Source organism: Anomalospiza imberbis, chromosome 1, assembly GCF_031753505.1.
Source record: "Anomalospiza imberbis isolate Cuckoo-Finch-1a 21T00152 chromosome 1, ASM3175350v1, whole genome shotgun sequence".
Lineage (NCBI taxonomy): Eukaryota > Metazoa > Chordata > Aves > Passeriformes > Viduidae > Anomalospiza > Anomalospiza imberbis.
In genome coordinates this window covers 147,881,365-147,900,207 of record NC_089681.1, presented here as the reverse complement: position 1 = coordinate 147,900,207, position 18,843 = coordinate 147,881,365, and the positions used below count along the sequence as shown (strand labels likewise).

The following is an 18,843-nucleotide window of genomic DNA, read 5'->3' as shown; positions in this document are numbered from 1 at the left end:
TTTGCATCTCATTTTCTGCTTTGTGGCAAAATTAGGCATTGACTATGAAGAAAGATCTTAGTATACCCTCATCAAAAGCATTGTGCTGGCCTAACTTAGTGGGAATCAATTACTCTGAGCAATAAATTACTGAGCACCAAAACCTGAGAGCCCTTCCTTGGTACAAGGAAAGAAGCCAGGAGTTCACTTGAGGTCTCCAACCCAAGCTGAAAGCTGTGAGACACCTTGACCTCAGCCAACAGCAAACCCTTTTTCTGCTTGCTCCCATTACCTGGAAAATCTTCTTGGCATGGTAGTCATCGACTTCAATGTTGACTTCTTTCAGGAAGTCTTTGAGCTCTTTCAGGCTCATCTTGTTGTCTTTGTTTTTGTCAGCTTTCCTCAGGCAGGTGTGAATCCAGCTGCAGGGGGATGTAAGGAAATCTTTCCAGGTCAGTGCCTAGCCTGAACACCTAAATACCTTCTGCTGCACATAGCAGGGGGGGAATCCTCTTCTAAAGGATCTGAGCCACCTCTCCAGCTGCTGTAAATCAGCGTGGGCTCCCCGAGCAGCTGACACCACCTCACCTTCTGCTCCCACAGAGCACAATGGTGCCGTGGAAGAAGGAAAATGCGCTGTGATACAACTGATCACGACCTGGGAGAAGCTTTTCACCATCTGGCCAAGATAGAGCAGCTCTCTTTACCCTGTAGGAGTTTCTGGCTGCAGCCAGAAACAGTTTGATTTCTCTTTTATGACAGAAAGTACATTCTGCTCCAGGTGGTTAAAAAGGGATAAAGGAAAGAATGAAAAGAGCTCCCAAGAGAAGCTTGGTGAACTCATTGTCATGGATTTGTTCAACATTCAGTGTGTTGTGGTGAACACTGAACTCCAGAAGAAGTATCAATAATAATTTTTGAACTCACCTTCAGCATATTTTTAGGGATTTCTACCTATATCTCCTAAGAATTTTGTTGTGAGTGGAATCAAACCAAACTTTGTGGGTCTTGCCTTCTTCCCCTGATGAAATGCACAGGGTCTGTTACTGTGCTGTACTGTGATAATATTTCATAAGAGCTTGGGTTTTAATCACTTTAGTGTATCTATGGATCAGGAGTAACTGCTGCAAGAATGATCTTCTTAATGAGATGTCAGATAATTTGAACTGGGACTTCCATTTTCTTTCAGTCTCTAAAATCATGTTAGACAGTTGAGACACATTGCAGTTTTTAACACCAAAAAACCCCATGCTTTTTGCATCATGGAACTGTCTGTCCAATTAGCTTTACTGTCAAATAAGAAAGGTCATCCAGAAAAATATCTACTTTTCAACAGGAAAAAAAAAGACCAAAGTAAGAATTTGATCTCCAATAATAACCTTCCATGTCTCACATAGGAAACAATGCTTCAAACTCATTCCAGAAAAACTTCCAAAAAAAAAAAAAAAAAGCTCAATCTGAATGCTAATCAGAGTAAAGCTGAGAATCAGCAAATACCAGCTGAGGCATATGGTGCTGTAACATTTAAACTGGGCCTTTCAAAATGACCCCAGAAAAGGGCATTAACAGCTTTAGGGGCTGTTAAACATAACCCTGAAACAGTGTTTACCAGAGCTACCCCTGCACTGAAATATTTCCTAGTGATGGAGATATGTGTAAACTGTTAGTGAGTATTGTTTGTCTCATGGAAAGTTGAACTTTCTGACTTTAAAAATCTTGGCAGGTGCTAAGCAATGACCTCACCCCACATCCGTCTCAGCCTGGTAATATTAATATTCCCCTTCTTTAGACATGGAAACCAAAATAAAGAGAGGCTGCATTTCACAAGGACGCTCCAGAGCCCCGAACCAGGGTCTGGCTTGGACTGATTCTTCCCAGAAAATCCAGTTTGAGTCATGAAGCTCCCATGAGCAGAGGATGCTGTGCTGGGAGCACACCACACCCACCCCGGGGTGCAGAACACCCCCTCCACCAGCTCTGCTCCAGAGAGGGTCTGTCAGACTGTCACCCTGGTGCCACCCACTCACACCTGACCCTGCACCTTGTGTCCCCTTCCCAGCCTTCCCTAAAAACAACAGGCAGGAGAAACACCCAACTCTGGTGAGCCAAGAGGAAATCCAGTCTGCCACAGCCAGAGGTGAGCAGTAGGGGTGGAGAGAAACTACTCTTTTATGCATAGAAACTACTGGTTTTGTGCTGACCACTGCAAAAAACACACCTTTTTTTTTTTTTTTTTTATTTCCTCTGATAATGAGCACCCAGAGGTCATGCACATACCCAAAGTCCTCTCTGGAAGGCAAAATGTGGGCAGTAAATGCATCTGCAGAAGAATATGCCCAGGTCCTACCTGTTAATGGAGGATGCTTTTCTCTTAGAGCCCTTCCCAGGAGGCTGAGAAATGCAGGAGGGAAATCAGAGAGCCCAAGAAGAGCCCAGGCACACACAGTGGGTCCTCTTGCTGCAAGGGCAAGCAGCAAAGAGGGAAAAAGGAGAGTACAAATAACTGAGATCTCAGTAAATAGCAGCATTCTGGCCCCAAAATACCCAAACTCCCCATCCATCTGGATCCCCTCAGCTTTGGGAGAGCTTAGAGGAGCTGGATGAACAAAACACTTCAACTGAAAGTCCTCTCATGTGGTACAAACACCATTTTTCAGTCCTGGTTGTGGGTCTTCCTTTCACCTCCTGCCCCTCTGTGGGCCTGAGTGCACTAGGAAGCAGCTGCTCCCATTTCTGTATGCATCCAGGGAGAGCCTGCCTCCTGCCTCTTGTTTTTAAAGGCTGTGCCAACTCCAGGGATGAGTTTCAGTCATCCCTCTTTGGTTTCTATCTGGCAGATATCCCATGACTGTGCTCAGAACAGAAATGCTGCAGAACTTCTGGTAAGTGCTTTCAAACCAGAAGAAAAACTCACACATAAACCCCAGAACCAAAGCAGACAGTGCCACCCTGCTCAAATGAAAAGTCCTCTGTATTTTCTGGTCTAAAGTCTTCCCTGCACACATACCTGCAATATTTGCTGAACTACCTACGCCAGCCTGCTGCAAGGTTGAATCTGAGGCTTATTAAAACAGAACTCTGTCTATAAGAACATCAGACATGCTCATCAAGCATGTGGGAGTTTTATCTGTGTAGGAATTTAGGACTGGAAAAATACAGAAGACACTGATTCCAGTCCCTTTCTACCACAGGCAACTCCACTGAATTCCAAACTGAACGAGCCCCATCTGAAACTTGAAGAGTTTTTGCTTTCAGTCCTTGATTTCAAAAACTTGCACATTCCTTACTTGTTTTGCAAGGCTTTGGGAGGCTGAAAAAGATACCCTGCAAGGCAATTCTCCAGTCATGGGGGACAGGCAGGGGACACAACACATCTCATGTCCTGACTCTTCCCCTTCTGTGCTCACAGATGCTGAGAACACTCCTGAGGTTTAAGGAAGATCTGAGCAAGCCCACGCTGCCAAGCAAACCCAGGGAAGGCAGACTAAATTTAAAATCCCAGGCTTTAATTAAACATCATCAAATTTCAAATGAGAAATCATGCTGTTCTGTAATTCCAGGTTACGTTAAATGGCCTGAGACAAGCCCAGATTGGAAGCCAGCACTGCACAGTAATTACTCTTCCAGAAATATGGTTTGCCTACCCACCCTATTTAGCTTCAATTCTGCTTTCCAAAGACAGAAAGGCACTTTTCCATGCTGGAAATTTACAGCCTTCTTCCTTTGCAAATGTCATTGTTATTTCCCCCCCTTAAAAATCTTGTATCTTCTTACAGGCAAGTTTTTCAGCAATATATTTAACTTGATGTGCTCCAGGGACAACTTTCTGTAGCCCAGATTTTCCCCTACACACTGTGGGGTGGCTGAGGAGTGACCTTACAGCCCTGTAGAGCTTGAAAAGCCATCCAAAAAAGACACTCGTAATGCAAGAGACAAACAGGACGTCCCAGGCACATCAGAACTAATGGAGTCTGATTCCTTTAAGTGAACAGCACTGTGGCTGTGAAAATGCTTCTCAGACTTCAGAGAATCCACAGAAGAGTAAAGCCTGATGAAAGCTCAGCATTTATGCACCATCTCCTTCTCCATCAGTACATTATTACCCAGCAGAGAACCCACATGGAGTGAAGCCTTAACTGAGGGCAAGACTTCCTGGTGCCTTCTCAGACTTGAGCTCCAGCTTTGTGATTTTTCCCAGCTGAGGATTTTTCATCTCCCCTCCTCTCTGGCGTTTGGTGTCAAACAAGTCATGAAGCCCACCCAGCCCTTCTCTCCCCAAGAGTGATATCTGTTTTCCTCTCTGATAGCTGAATATCTACCTTTGGGAAGCTTAAAGGACCCTAATATTTTACAATTACTGGCTCTGTCAATGTGGCTCTGTCAAATCAGGGTGGAATCAGCCAACAGCTTCAGATGTCATGGTCATAGTTCAAATCCATCCAAAACTGCACCCACATATATCCTCTCTTTTTATACATGAGACCTCTGTTTGCAAAGCAACTTACTGAGTGAAATGCAGCCTCAGGGAAAATTCCCTGTGAATTCAGCAGAACCAGGATTTCACCCAATAACCAACCCCTCTCCACTTCATAATGAATTCACTCTCCTTTCCTGCTCTGTGCCTTTTCCATTCTGATATCTGCATTGTCGCTAGAGCAACTGCAGATTTTTTTTCAGGGCAAAACTTCCTCCCATGCTGAGGCTAATAAGGAGTAATTTCACTCAAGTCAGTGGAGCTACCCTGGAGTAAATTTGGCAGTGAGAAGAGCAGAATCAGTTCCCTCTCCTTGTATTACTGAGAAACACGGTAAACAGAGCGGGCTTTTCATGCCTTGCCAAGAAGTGCCTGTCCTGGAGTTTACTGCAATGCAAGTGAAACAGACCCCTGAAGAACACAAAAAAATAAATGACTGTTTTATCTGGAGCACCATGAAAGAGGGAATTCTTCGCTTAAGGAGCCACATTAAGCCTGACTCCACTCTTGCTTGGTATCATTGTAAAACAGGGGGAAAAAGCATTGGAAACCAGGGAGCTTGCCTGGGTGCAAAATCAATGCAAGAGAAAACCCAGTGCCCAGGGCCAATAGGGGAAAAAAGGAGGTTAGTCTGCTATCCCCACCCACATGGAAAGACAAGTGCATCTTTGTCCGTGATTAATCACTTTATAAGGCAAAGGATACTGTTGGAGTTTCTGTTTCTGGTTCATGGAGTTGCTGTGGGCTATGATTTTCCCAAGGCCAGCAATCCAGTGGTTGGCATCATCCTCTGAACTTGCAATGAGGTCCAGGTTTTTCCGTTGGTCTTTGAAGATGATGGAAAAGCAGCGATACTCTGGGACATCCTTGGCGTATTTTTCCATACCTTCTGTTTTATGGCCTGACCTCACATCCCGGATATCTTCAATGGAGACTGTGGAAAGAAAGCAGAGCCTGCTGTCAGCAGGGGTTCAGTCAGCCTTATCTCTACTTGGTGAGGGATATTAAAAAACTACACTTTCTCCTCTTCCTGAAGCCTCTGGAGGGTTCCCTTCCCTCTCCCCCCTTCCCCAAGCTTTGGTACTAAAGAAAACTCAACTCAAAAGGACCAGAAAGAGCAAGAAATCTTAAAAAGAAAACCTCTTTCTCCATGTTCTTTCTTTAATAAAGAAACAGAATATGCCATAGGTACTGTGATGTCCTGTCCATGAGACACAAATCACGGCCCAGAGTTTGGTTCCAAGTCCTTGGAGCATCCCTGACTTGAGTATCCCTTTACTCATTCCCCCCAAGAATGGGGAGAGTGGAGCTGTGACTCCCTGTGAACATCACCCCACAGGAAAATCCTAAAAGCACTGAATGGTTTGGGTTGGGAGGGACCTTAAAGATCATCCAGTTCCAAACCCTTGAAATGGACAGGGACACGTTCCACTAGATCAGGTTGCTCCAAGCTGGCTCTCAACAGTTCCAGGGATGAGAAGTCCACAGTCTCCCTGGGCAAAATAAGAGGTGACTTCAATAAGAGGAGGGTAAGGAACAAAACTGTCCTTCTTTAGGTTGCAAAAAGAGTGAGAAGGTAAAGTTTAAGATCTCATCTGTTCCTCTCAGTCATGGTAGTGCAAATTAAGGAGGCAAAGACCAAAGCTTCAGAGCAGTCTGGTGTCACCCATACTCCATCCAAAACCCTGTCAAGGGTAGAATTTATCCTCCTTGCTGTAAGAAATCAAAACGCTGTTTTCAAGATCATTCTTCCCCACTTCCATCTCTGCTCTTCAGCTGGTGGAAATGAACCCTGAAGTTGCTCCAAGTTTGCAAAATGCACACACAAGGCAATCCAGAAGGAGCAATGCATGAAGAGACTTTGATTAAACAAATACAGGTAACAGAGACAACCCTAAAATGCTCTTGAGAGCAATCAGTGCCCTCAAACTGGGCTGAAATCAGGTGAGCTCCCAGCAGCACCCACAGCCTCTTTTTGTCTTTCATGGGTCACTTCATACATCTACAAAACACTAACACAGGTTGCCCTGAGTTGTGGATGCCCCATCCCTGAAGTGTTCAAGGACCTGTTAGATAGGGCTTGGAGCAATCTGGTCTGGAGCTTTGTTAAAAAACAGTGCATGAGTACAAAATACCCCCAAAGTTTAGCTGAATAGGAGGAACTTGCCTTTAAACATCCATTTCACCATTAAAATGCTCAGTCCATTCAAAGTCAACACTGTAGAAAGACCCAACTCAGTAGCCACCTGCACATTTTTTGCATGGCTGCCTGGGGATTATCCAAAATCAGATGCTCATTAGAGGTTTGAAAACTTTCTTTGTTTTCCCAGAGCAATCATGATAATGCTCAGCTGCTGGGGAAAAAAAAAACAAACTGCAACAAAGCATCCGAAATTTCAGTCTTCAAAAATCAGTGACTTTCCAAAAGCAACACTTAACATTTGCTTCAAGCTCTCACCAGATGCTGGGGTGGTCAAACACCTTCCACAGCACTTTGCTGGTTTGGTTCCTACACAAGAACACACCATGAGGAGCTCCCTGGAGCTGGCAAAGCTTCTCCCTGACAATTATGAGCTGTTATCTCTGTGCGGTCTTTGATTATCACTTTGTAAAGGCCAACAGTTGATCAGCTGAGGGGAGAGGAGGAAAAGGTTGGGTTGGGATGGGCTGCTGTGGAATTACATTATCTGGCCAATTCTCCTTCGAGTGAAAGTTTATGGGTTTGAGTACTAAAACCAGCTTCAAAACAAAAAAAGGGCTGAAATTCCCCCACAGCTGGGCCTTCCTGGTGATCTTGCCCTTCAACCAGGACATTATTCAAATTATAGTGGTTGTGTCTAAAATGGAACTTCACCTTCAATGTAAAGCATCTTATTATGTTTGGTCAGATTCAGTTCAATCAAAAAGTCTAAAGTTTATTTAGGTTTCTTTTACAGCCAGGGGGAAATAAAGCAGCTTTTGGAACACAGCTGTTCTGTCCTAGTCAAACAAAACATTTCAGGGTAAGGTAAGTTATACCCTTAATCCATGGCTACAGTGGACCCTTGACCAGAAAGGAAGTGCAAGCTGGGCATCTCATATGCAGACTGTCCTTAAGTATGGAATTCTCCTCCTCTCCAGATCTCTTCTGCTTATGGCAGTGAAGTGGAAGGATCATCCTGTTATTCCTCTTCACCTGCCAGCTGCTCACCACTGCTTGGCTCACAAGAGTTATTGTCCTGCAGAATGGCTCCTTAGTCTGCTTGTGCAATCAATCCCTAAACTTCGGGTTGGCAATGGCCTCGTGTTTCCAGGACCAGAAAATCTGATGTTAAATATTGGAAATTTAGAATGGATTCTCTGGAAACCATTACGTGGCTGCATGAATCCACTGGAAAAGAGAGCTGTGTGGGAGGAAAAAAAAGATTGAAAACCTGTGTCTGGAAGGGCTGCCTTGATCTTTTCAGGGTGTGCTGAGAAGAGGATGATGGAGATAAAAGAGCTCCTCAATACAGAAAGGGTCCAAGGAAGGCTGAAGAGCATGACTGGTGTCTATTGTAGTCACACAAGAGAGAAGGAGAGTAACTATCACCACAGGAACTGTTAAAATGTGGGGTAAGGAAGGACACTTTTTATAGCTTTCCATAGCTTGGTTGTGTGTACTGTTTTCATCTATCAATAAAAAAACTGACGCCAAAGGACTCAGCCCAAGCCATCTGCTAAAGTTATCTCTTTTCTGGAAAATCTTAACCCAGCATGAGTACTTTATCAGCTGCTCCCAGGCAGCGACTGTACTCTATTAGGAGTCCCAAACTGTGTGCTCAGCTGAGCTATCTGCAAGGAGAAATCAAAAATAACTGGGACACAGAGATGTTTCACAGCAGAGGAACACTCGCAGCAAACAGCCATCAATCACAGCTCCCTGCAGCCTCCCTGCTCCTTCCCCATCACGCCACAGCGGGGAGATAACCGCAAGCAGAAGAGAATCTGGAAAGTTTGCATCTACTTCTGAGTGTTTTCGTCTGCTGAAGAGGTGGTTTGTAGAGAGCCCAAAACATGACGCGCAGCACAGGGAAGCCTGTGTTCCTCCTGACCTCCAGACACCGACTCACACAGGTTACATCCTGGTCAGCCTTCCTGGCTGCTCTGGATGCTGCTCAGCCAGCCAAAGGCTCCCCACTGACATGGACATACAGCAGCCTTCCCTGGAGCCAGTGGAATTCCTCCTGGCTGAACTACTCTCAGGGAGATGTTGAGAACTTTCTTTCTAGCCCTCTTTTCAGTTTTCATCACTGGCTCCTGCTCTTGTGCTTCTCCCTTGCTGATTTTCAGCCCAGCACCCTTCTCCTCTTTTAGCCCTGGCATCAGCAGGCAGGGATGACTCAGGCCCTCAGGATTCTTTTGACAGCCCATGGTATTTTCAAGCAACCAACATGTAAATTTTGGGTATCTCTCTTGATTTGGATTTCTCTCTTCATTGCTTTCAAGGAGCTTGATGTTACATTTGTAAACTCAGCTCCTCATGCAGAAGGAACACCTCTTAAAGGAAATCAGCTGGGTGATCTTTAAGATCCCTTCCAACCCAAGCAACTCTATGATTCTGGTGTAGAAGACCCAGAAGGATGAGCCTGACAACATTCCTAATGATGAAAGCACTTGTCAGAGAGGAGCCCTGGCCTCTCCATCTCCTCTCTCATCACTGCTCCACAATTGAAATGTCCAGACTGTGCTGGGAGCATGAACAGTAGACTCTTTGCTAATCCTAAGGAATAGAGGGAAAGGAGGAACAAAGGCAGACAACAATCCCTGTGTTTCCCTCCTGCTTGACAGGCAGCCCTTTGAGATGAGACATTTTGTCAAGAGAGAAAGTAGGAAACTGAACCTGCACCTGCTGCAAACTACTGAGAATGTGAAGGACAAGGACTGGCAGGTGTTTCTCCTTTCTTGTGCCTTTGCTGATGAAGTGGGAGAGGAGGGTCACTCTATGAGCACTACCAAAACAGCATTCCTTGAGTTAGTCCAAGAAGAACTCCTCCGATCCCTTCCTTATCCCACCCCCTGTCAGTAACAGGTGATCTGTGCAATGTGGCACTCAGTCACACTGAATTACTCCATCCCACTCTAACTGGCTCAGTTAGTCACTTCTGTTTACTGTCAAGAAATGCAGATGAGAAACGTGCTCAGCCATACAGAGCCCGCACACCATCCTGCACATCTGCAGAGAGGCCAGACCCTCACCAGCTGCACCTCGGCTCAGCATCTTGTGAGGAGCAGATGAAAGCTGGCTCCTGACCCCAGGACCATCCTGCAGAGACACTACATGGATTTCACAACACGCCGAGCGTGCCCCCATGTGCTGCTCCTCGCTTTGGCTTCACCCAGTTCATCTGATTTCGGTTTCACCAGGGGTGGCTGATGCTAATGGCCAAATCCCCAGCTGGCGTTTGGGATCAGGGAGGGATCAAAGGGATCAGGACCTCTATGAGCAGCGGGAGCTGGAGCACTGTCAGCCCCCCGGGCTGGGAATACCAAAGGCTACCCATCACCCTCATCCCTGAGGGATACTTCAACACAATGGCTCACGGGTGGGTTCAGCAGGAGCCCCGAAGTGCCCTCCCAGCCCTGCCTGCATTGCTCTTTCATCTCCCTGTGTGTGAATTATGGCAGGTCCCAGCTGCTGATTCCTCATCCATTCCTTTCTCCCCCTCCACCGACATGCTCAGCAGGTTGTTCTGCCTCGAGATCTGCTGCACAGCAGTCTGCCCTCACTGCTCGCATGTGTTTACCAGCTGACAACAACTGCACATGCAATTTTACAGGTTGTTTGGAAATAGCCTTTCATATAAGGTCTCTACCCAGTCTTTCAGTCTACCCATCATGGCTTGGGGCACTGAAGCAAAGAGAATGATCTCTATTTACATTCCTTCCACACAACCAGGGCCCTGCAAACTATTTTGGCGACCAGTTCCTACTTCCCCTGCCATCACAGCACCGCTAAATTTGGATCTGAGCCTCTCAACACTTCTGCCTTTGCATTTAACATACGCTACGGAGAATAAGGTCAATATTTGTCAGCGCGCTGCCTGTGATGAAAACTGTCCCAGCGGCGCCCACGGTGGCCTGATTCAAAACTCAATCGAAGAAACAGGCAGCTCTGCATCTGAAATGACGTGTTTGATGGCTTCACTGATTTTGATAAAAACTGATGAGACCCACAGACAGACAGTTTTGTTTTCACAGCTGACGGCCGCCTTGCATAACGCATTCGCATCAGCAAATATTTTTCCAGGGATAAATACATGTCTGACCACGAAAGCAATGATTCCTCAAGAAACTGCAGAAGGAAGCTGTTGGTGCAGCCAGCTACCTGCTGTGTGCACACAGGTTGCTGAGAGTTTCTGTTGACTTTAGACACTTATCAGGAACAATTTCAAGCTTTCGCTTCGTGACTCCAGCAAACACAAAGCCATATTACATCCTTCCTGTTCTTCTGCAAGTGAGTTCAGGACGTCAATTCATTGGAGACAATAATTTATTCTTCTGCAAAAGTGGTATGATATGTTCACTGCATGGCATTTTAAGAATATTCATAAATTTCACAGCAAGCCAAAAGCAAATGAAGAAGTCTTCTGCTGAACACTGGTACTAGGCTATAAACATAAACCAAGCAAAAAATATCCTATAACTGTGCCAGAAATAAGAGAACAGAAACAAATTCTGTGCATTTTTAATAGGGAGAATAACTAATCATCAGATCAAAAGACCAATTTCATGACTTTAAGTAATAATACCGTCACCACTTGCAACACTCAGTAGTGCAACTGAGTTTAGCTCACCTCCAAAAACTGATTATTTTAATCAAAAAACAGAAAAAGAAAAAAATCCAACAACAGAAGTTCTCACGTAAAGCTTTTGGCCAGAAATGGAAATATTTCAGCTACAACTCCTGACGTTCTCTCTTGACTTCACTGCTCGTGACTCAACGACGCAGCCCCAGTGAATCATCCCTGGTTCAGTGTGTGAAGCTTTTCATGGCTCTCATGGAAAACATCACCTCCCTGAGCCTCCAGGAGAGACACAGTGCAGGAGGTACCAAAGCACCATCTCTGGGGCCCCACTGTAGCACCCCTAAACTTAATTGACTCGTTCAGCCTTTTCCTTCTGCCTTTGAATACCCTGTTTCTCCACCAGCTGCTCAAAAGGATGATTCACTGGAAAGTTTTCAACCATTCCCACAAATCCCCAAGTTGAGAGAGTTTTTAAAGGGATTGAGTCTGGCTTAAGTGAGCTCACACTAGAGATTACAGCTGGTTTAAGAAAATACTTTCAAAAATCAATTTCACTGAAAGCAGCAAATGCCTTTTTGCTCTTTTTTTTTTTAATTTCACCTACATGAGATCTGATATTTGACCACAGCTGAAAGAGACAACACTACTGACAGGCTGCTGCTCTGCCCGCTCTGGCTCTCCTCCCTCACACCACAGTGATGCTCAGCTGAATTGCCTCAGAATGAACTGTTTTCCAGCTCCTCACACAAACCTTTTCTTTACACCAAAGCTGTTAATCCAGCCACTTTAACTCCGATTCTGGAGGCCAGGGAGAAAGCACTGCAAAAGCCTCATGGGCCAAAGAAGCATCCAGCCTCCCATAGCCCTACTCATCAGTTATGATAACGAGAGCAGCAGTGTCTTTGTGGATCTGGTTGTAGCTCAGCCACAGGAAGGATAAGCCAGTGGTGCAAAATGGATTTTTAAAGGTGCTTTTGAGCAGCCCTTGGTGCCCAGCACTCCTGTGTTTCTGCTGGAGGCAATCAGAGAGTACACACAGGGCAGAACATGCTTGCTAGAAAACTGGCTTAAGATGCTTCAAGGGCTTTTGGGGGGTGGAAAAAAATTGCCCTGGGGCCTAAATGGAATATAGTGAAAAATAAGGCATTATTAACAATAAGGAAAAAATAGATTATTCTACCAGATCAGAAACCATTTTGGAAGGACAGCTTATCCCCAAAGCCCTGTTTGGGTAATGCAGCTATGAAGACAGCATCTAATTTAAATTCACAGTTGTTTAAAATAAAGACAACAGAGGAAGGTACTGCTTATAGCCCATGTATCTGATCCAGGCAACATCTGTTCCTGTCACAACCCTGCTAAGTGGGGCTTTTTGAACTTCAAACGTCTGAGATTCTCCTGTCTAACCTTGGCAGTCCCCAGTTTTATCTACTGGACTCCATCACACAATGGTTTACAAATAGCTTTTCCACATGGTCATAAGAATACCAACAGGAATAACAAGAAACTATCCAAACAAAAACATGACCCTTAGCCTATCCAGACTTCCCTCCTCTGAGGTGGATCCATGGCTGTCAGCAATGCTGCAGATGAGATTAGAGACCTTCTGCTAAACCTCCCAGTTTCCATTCCGCTCATCCTTTTTTCCATCCTGAAAAGGGAGTTTAACTGCAGCCTTAGAAAGGCTTTGTCCTGGACAGCAAAGTCAGTGTTTGTTAGCAAGGAAGGGTGACCCTCTGCAGAGACTCACCCTGAAGTCCCTGATTTTGGGTCTCAAATCATGACCCTGCACTCCTCCTCTGCTGTGACAGCCTTCACACTGGACCAAGTGAGAAGGCAGACGTGGTGACAGAGCCTGCCAGAGGCCACAACGCGAGCCAGGGGTGGTCCACTCTGTACCTGGACACAGAGCAGCCTGGTGAAGTTAAAAGCTCCAGAATGAAACTCAAACACAACGATCACTCGGAAAACTCATGAACCGAAGGTATCAGAGGATCAGTAAAAGAGAAAGGCAAGGAGAAACATGACCAGAAGTTTGAGGGAAGTGATTTTGTCCCTCTCCTCTGCTCTCATGATACAGCACCTGCAGTACTGCAGCTCCAGGGCCTCCAAGGATGTGAATCTGCTGGAGCAAGCCCAGAGGAGACCACAAAGCTTCTCCAAGGGCTAAGCCCTCTGCTCTGGGGACAGGCTGAGAGAGCTGGGGGTGTTCAACCTGAAGAGAAGCTCCAGGGAGACATTAGAGCTCCTCCCAGTACCTTCAGGGGCTTCAAGAGATCTGGGGAAGGACTTTTGTCAAAGGGCCTGGAGTGATGGGACAAAGGGGAATGGCTTCACACTGCCAGAAGGCAGGTTTAGATTAGCCATAAGGCAGTGATTCCTTACAGTGAGGGTGGTGAGGGCCTGCCACGGGCTGCCCACAGAAGCTGTGCCTGCCCCATCCCTGGAAATGTTCAAGTCCCTCCCAGCCCAAACCATTCTATGATTTTATGAAAATGAACCTCTTTGATGTTATGGCTTAGGACTTTGTAGGGGTCAGTATTCATCTCTCTTGTTGATTTCCAGGCTCAGATGTGTCCAGAGCACCTGCAGAGGGTTGCAGGTGTCCCTCCAACCGTCCCAGGAGCTTGGCACCACAAGTGCAGGCTCACATCCTGCCAGGAGCACGTGGGGCACAGCCTGTCCAGCTCCCAGAGCCAGATGGGTGCAAAAGCCAGACTGGACAGAGCCTGGCCTAGCTTGCCTTCACAGAGCTGCAAGGACAAGCTCTGCCTCTACTGACTTGTCTCCATTGCTGTTGTCCTGATGACAAAAAAAAATAAATAAATCTTTCCCTGGGAGAGGCGTGCCTGCACGGGGTGTGAAGGAGCAGGCACGTGCTGTGAGCCAGCAGGTAGCATTACTCCATCTCCACGTGTCACTGAGGACACTGCCAGGGCACAGCAGGTTCTCCTGCCCACAGTGGCACTGCCTGTCTCCAGCAGTGTGGCAATGCTGGCTGTGCCCAGTTACCAAAGTGTCTCAGGAGTGCTGTAAATCCACACCCACACACTCCCAGCCTGTGCTCAGAGCCCAGCTCAAAGGATTTGATCTCACTCTTCTTTATAAAATAGTCCCAGTTGCAGCCCTTCTCCATGCCAGGTCCACAGCCATGGATCCACCAGGGCTTCTCCAGGCAAACATCAGGGTACCTGGAGCAACAGCACAAGGATCCTTCCCATTTACTTCCAAGGACTAGGTGGGGTCAGGACTGTTGCTGTAGGTGCTCTCAGACCCCATAATGCGGAAACTGCTGGCTCAGAGCACAGGAAAGGGAGCTTTGAAAGTCATTCTTCTCAAATCACACCCTTATTTGATTTAGAGCAAGATATATTAGCAAGATAAATTATATAGAGAAAGATATTATGGGAAAGGACTTTGGTTTTATATGGGACAGAGCTCAGCAGAGCAGGCATTCCCAGGGAGCAAACATTCACTGAGGACTTTCTGTTTGCTGTTGTTATGATCGGTTATTGCCCTGGGAGACCTGCAGAACCCAGCAGAGCTCAGGACCCCGCCAGGCTGGGCATCCAAACACCCAGGAGGGGACACCCTCCAGCCCAAAGCCTCAGGGCAGGTCTCACTGCAGCCTTCCCCTTTTATAAAAAAGGAGCCACAGGGATTTGTTCTAAGGGCAGATAGTGATGGACAAGGGGGAACGGTTTTAAACTAAAAAAAGAGAGATTTAGATGAGATGTTAGAATGAAATTCTTTACTCAGAGTGTGACAAGACACTGGCACAGGTTGCTTAAGGAAGCTGTGGATGCCCCATTTCTGGAAGTGTCCATGGCCAGGCTGGATGGGGCTTGGAGCAACCTGGTCCAGGTGTCCTTGCCCATGGCAGGGAGTTGGAACTCCCTGATCCATGATCTTTAACATCCCTTTCAGCCCAAACCCTTGCGATTCTATGATTTAAAGCCTTTTACAGTTAGTTAGAGGGAAGAGAAAGAAAATGTGTGGAGAAGGATGCACAGAGATTAAATGAGGTGCCCAAGATCATGTGAGAAAAGTCTGGTCATCAGCGTTACAAACCAAACATATTTTACCCTGCTACTTTACTCCTCCTACTGGAAATCTTATCACTGCTTGTGGGAGGAAGGGAGGTAATTTGAAAGACCCACCCTTCATTTAGTTAATTGTGATCATCACCAAAAATCCTGTGTAATTAACACATTTCAACATGCCATAAAACATCTTCCATGTTACTTATTTATCTCCAGGATTTACAAGACCAAAATGATTAGTGAAATAAGAGAGAAAAAAATGTCAGAAAACATGGAGAAATGTATCAGAAAAATATGGACTGAGAAGAAAAAATATATGTATATAAACAGACACACCCTGCCTGATTCCATTTTGACTGCACAATTGGGTTCAACTGGGGTCCCAATTACAGCGCCAAGCTGGGTGCTGCTGGAACATAATGGTTTTTCCTGTGCCATAAAATGGTGATTGTAGTATCTGGACTTTTTACAATAGAGCAGATCCTGGGTTTCCAAGATAAGGATGAGAATAGGCTGTCCTTCCCAGAGACATCTCCTGTCAGCCCTTGGATTTCCACATCTCTGCAGTTCCCTTGTGAGGCTGAAATGCCACTTTTCCCTGGAGCTGCAGGCAGGAAAGGTGCAACAGCCACATGCCACACCACAAGTGCTCAGACCGTGTCTCACACCGAGCATTCAGGCTCGGACACCTGAGTGAGCTGAACAATTTGGGGAGGAAACGAGCCAGGCAGGGCTGCTGAGACCAGCACAGCCCACCCCACAACCATCTGAGGCAGCAGCTCATGAGCCTGGGCAATGTGACCATTCCTGACACGACAGATTCCTCGTGGCTGTCCCAGAGGTGACAGCATCACTCAGTGTGTGTGTCACAGGAGGAATGAAGGACCGGCTCTCATTGCTCCAAACCCTCCATGATGGTCCTCGTTCACCCCAGGCACCTCTGACAAAGCAAACTTTACTCACAGATCTGCGATTCTGGGGATCTCAGCACCTTCTTTGACTCCTGCCATATGGTTTTGCAGTCCTCCTGGAGCTTATAGAACCGCTCCTTTCTCCAGGAGCTTGACTTCACTTTCAGCAGCTGGCTGCCTTTCAGGAGGAACTTCAGGTCCTTGTCATCTTTGAGGCCTGTGGAGAAACAGAAGTGGTAATGCTTCAAGAGACAGCTCAAGAAATGATGCTCAAAGAGTTTTCCCTTCCACAGGGGCAGCCAGGTCTGGGGAGCAGAGCAGAGCAGAGCAGAGAGACCCAGAAATCCTCCACGCTGCTTTATGGTCACAAAAGAGGCTGAAGCCTTGTGTGCTTCTCAGATTGAGTCTGAACACTTTGTGTTATAATTCTCAGGTGTTTTACAAAGATAAAATACCTCCTTCCCAGCAAATACTGTTAAGATGCAAAAACTACAACAAAACCAACAACAGAGAAGTAAAAGCAGAGAAAGGAAAATTGCATAACTTGAATCTGGAATGCTGTCAGGAACTTTCAAATTATTTCAAATCTCTTCTGCAACAAAATTTCCTTTGTGGAAACAGGAATACACAAAGATATCTCTCATCCTCCTCTGGCAAACAGTGCCTTCCTATCCACGTGGGAATTTTGCAGATCAGATGAAGCTTAGGAGAAAGAAGTTTGGTGACAGGCAGCAACAGATCACTAAGACAGCAGTAAGGAGCAGGCACGATCTCCTCATTGCTCAACCATCCAAAGGGTCTTTGTCTTTCTTACACTACAAGGCCAATGTAATGTCAAGTAATAACAACCAAACCTTCTGGTTGTGGCAACTTGAGATTTCACAACTTAGCCTAGATTCAGGAGTGCACTTAGAACATCTAGAGAGGCAACAGGCACCTACTGAGACTCTGAAAACAGATTTGGCGTTCTACATGGTTTTGAGTGTCTCAGCAGTGCATGACTTCCACATACCTAAATACCTTGGAGAATCTGTCCCTCAAACCAACCATTAATTACAGATCTGAAGCATGTAGAACTGAGAAGGGAGAGAGCATGAAACACAAGAAACATATCCTGGGCTTTCTGTAATAGGCACCTTGCAGCTCTGTGACACTGCATGAAAGGCTGGTTCAGAGCTGGTGAAGCAGCATTTAACTCTGCAGTGCTGCCCATGCACATCCCAACTCAGAGGAAACTTTTCTAACCTTACCTTGCCAGTGCTGGTAGCCACTTGGCCACCTGCAGCCACCTGACACTCAACTCCAGGGAAATTCCTCAGTATTACACATTATACAAACATAATGTGGAGTCTCCCAAATAACACTTTTTCACTGCAGTGTCCTCTATGACGCTGGGTTGGTTCTTCACAGCTGCTTTGAATCACTGGCTTTTAAACAAGGCAAGACAATAAACTACCAGGCATCACTTCAGGCCTGCTTGAAAAACAAAAACCTGAGATCCAAGTGGCCAATTTCCCAGTCTCCTGACATTCCATACAGGACACTGAAGCGCCAGGTGCTGCAAAGCACCGGTGTGGGTCATGGTGGCAGCAGCAAAAACCAGCACTGTGAGTTTGTAACTGGGATGCACTGGCCTAAAGAGAGCATTTTAGGCTGCCAAAGCCTGAGATTTACATCAGAGATAAATATTAGGGGTGTCCAGTGTCCACTCTGTGAGCAGCTCACACCATTTACTGGTTTTACAGAGCTCAAGGAGCATGCCCAGAGCTGAGCCAGGCTGAAACATCCAGACTTGAGAGCATCAGAGCAGAAGCTGGAGATCCTGCAAAGGTGGCTTTGGCCTCTCTCTTTCCTCAAAGCTAAAAGAGGTATCTCATTTAATTGTCTTCCCTGCTACAGCACTGCTTGGCTCCCCAGCTCATGAGTGGTCTGGAGTTCCTCAGAGGGGAATTTGAATGCTTCCCCCACAGAAAACCTCAGAAAAAAAGTTAATGGAGAGAAGGAAAAAAGCTGTCTCCTGCAAAGCACAGAAGGGTGACAAGTTGAGGCCAGCTATGGGACCTGGGACAGCATTCCCAGGGGTTGATGAGAGGCCAGATCATCTGGAGGAAGGACACACACCACAATAGCTTCACAGGTTCTTGTCTCCTGAGCTGGTCTCTTCTCTAAGGCAAGGGTGCTCCAAGTGCACAGACTGCAGCCTCACTAACATCCCTGGGGCTCCCCTCAAGGTTCCTGGAGAGGAAACTGACTTCTCCCTTCTCCCTATTCACCCACACTTCTATTCTGGCTCCCAGCTCGATTCCTTCCTTTTCTTCAGATCCCAACCACTCGAGTAATCAATACAGGACTAGGAGGAGGACAAGTCATCCTGGGGTGACATGACGAGGAGAGCAGGAAACCCACCAAATCCTTTGGATGCTGATGTTTGTAAGTGTGGAATGTGAAATCCATTTAACCAGGGCATGTTTTGTTCCACAGACCCTACGTGCAGCATCTGTAATGTGTCCTGCTACCAGGACATCCCAAAGAGCTGCACCAATGTAATAAATCTGGATGGGCACAGGTGGTGGCCAAGGGCACATTCCTCTCCTCCAGGCTTGAACCACAGAGTTCAGACACAAGCTGGAGCTCAGAGCTCTTCATCCCGTTCACCAGCACAGCCCAGT

At 46.3% G+C, this 18,843-nt stretch overlaps 1 protein-coding gene across 3 annotated transcripts in view; it reads right to left on the bottom strand.

The window, feature by feature from the left end:
• PLCD1 (phospholipase C delta 1) overlaps positions 1-18,843 on the bottom strand; it is a 55,226-nt gene that overhangs the window by 22,468 nt on the left and 13,915 nt on the right. For all 3 annotated transcript variants that reach the window (XM_068175558.1, XM_068175559.1, XM_068175556.1), the window contains exons 2-4: positions 16,227-16,391; positions 5,159-5,387; positions 272-401 (exon numbers count right to left, since the gene is read on the bottom strand). In XM_068175558.1, coding sequence (XP_068031659.1) covers positions 272-401; positions 5,159-5,387; positions 16,227-16,391 — 524 coding nt within the window. The remainder of the gene's footprint in view (positions 1-271; positions 402-5,158; positions 5,388-16,226; positions 16,392-18,843) is intronic.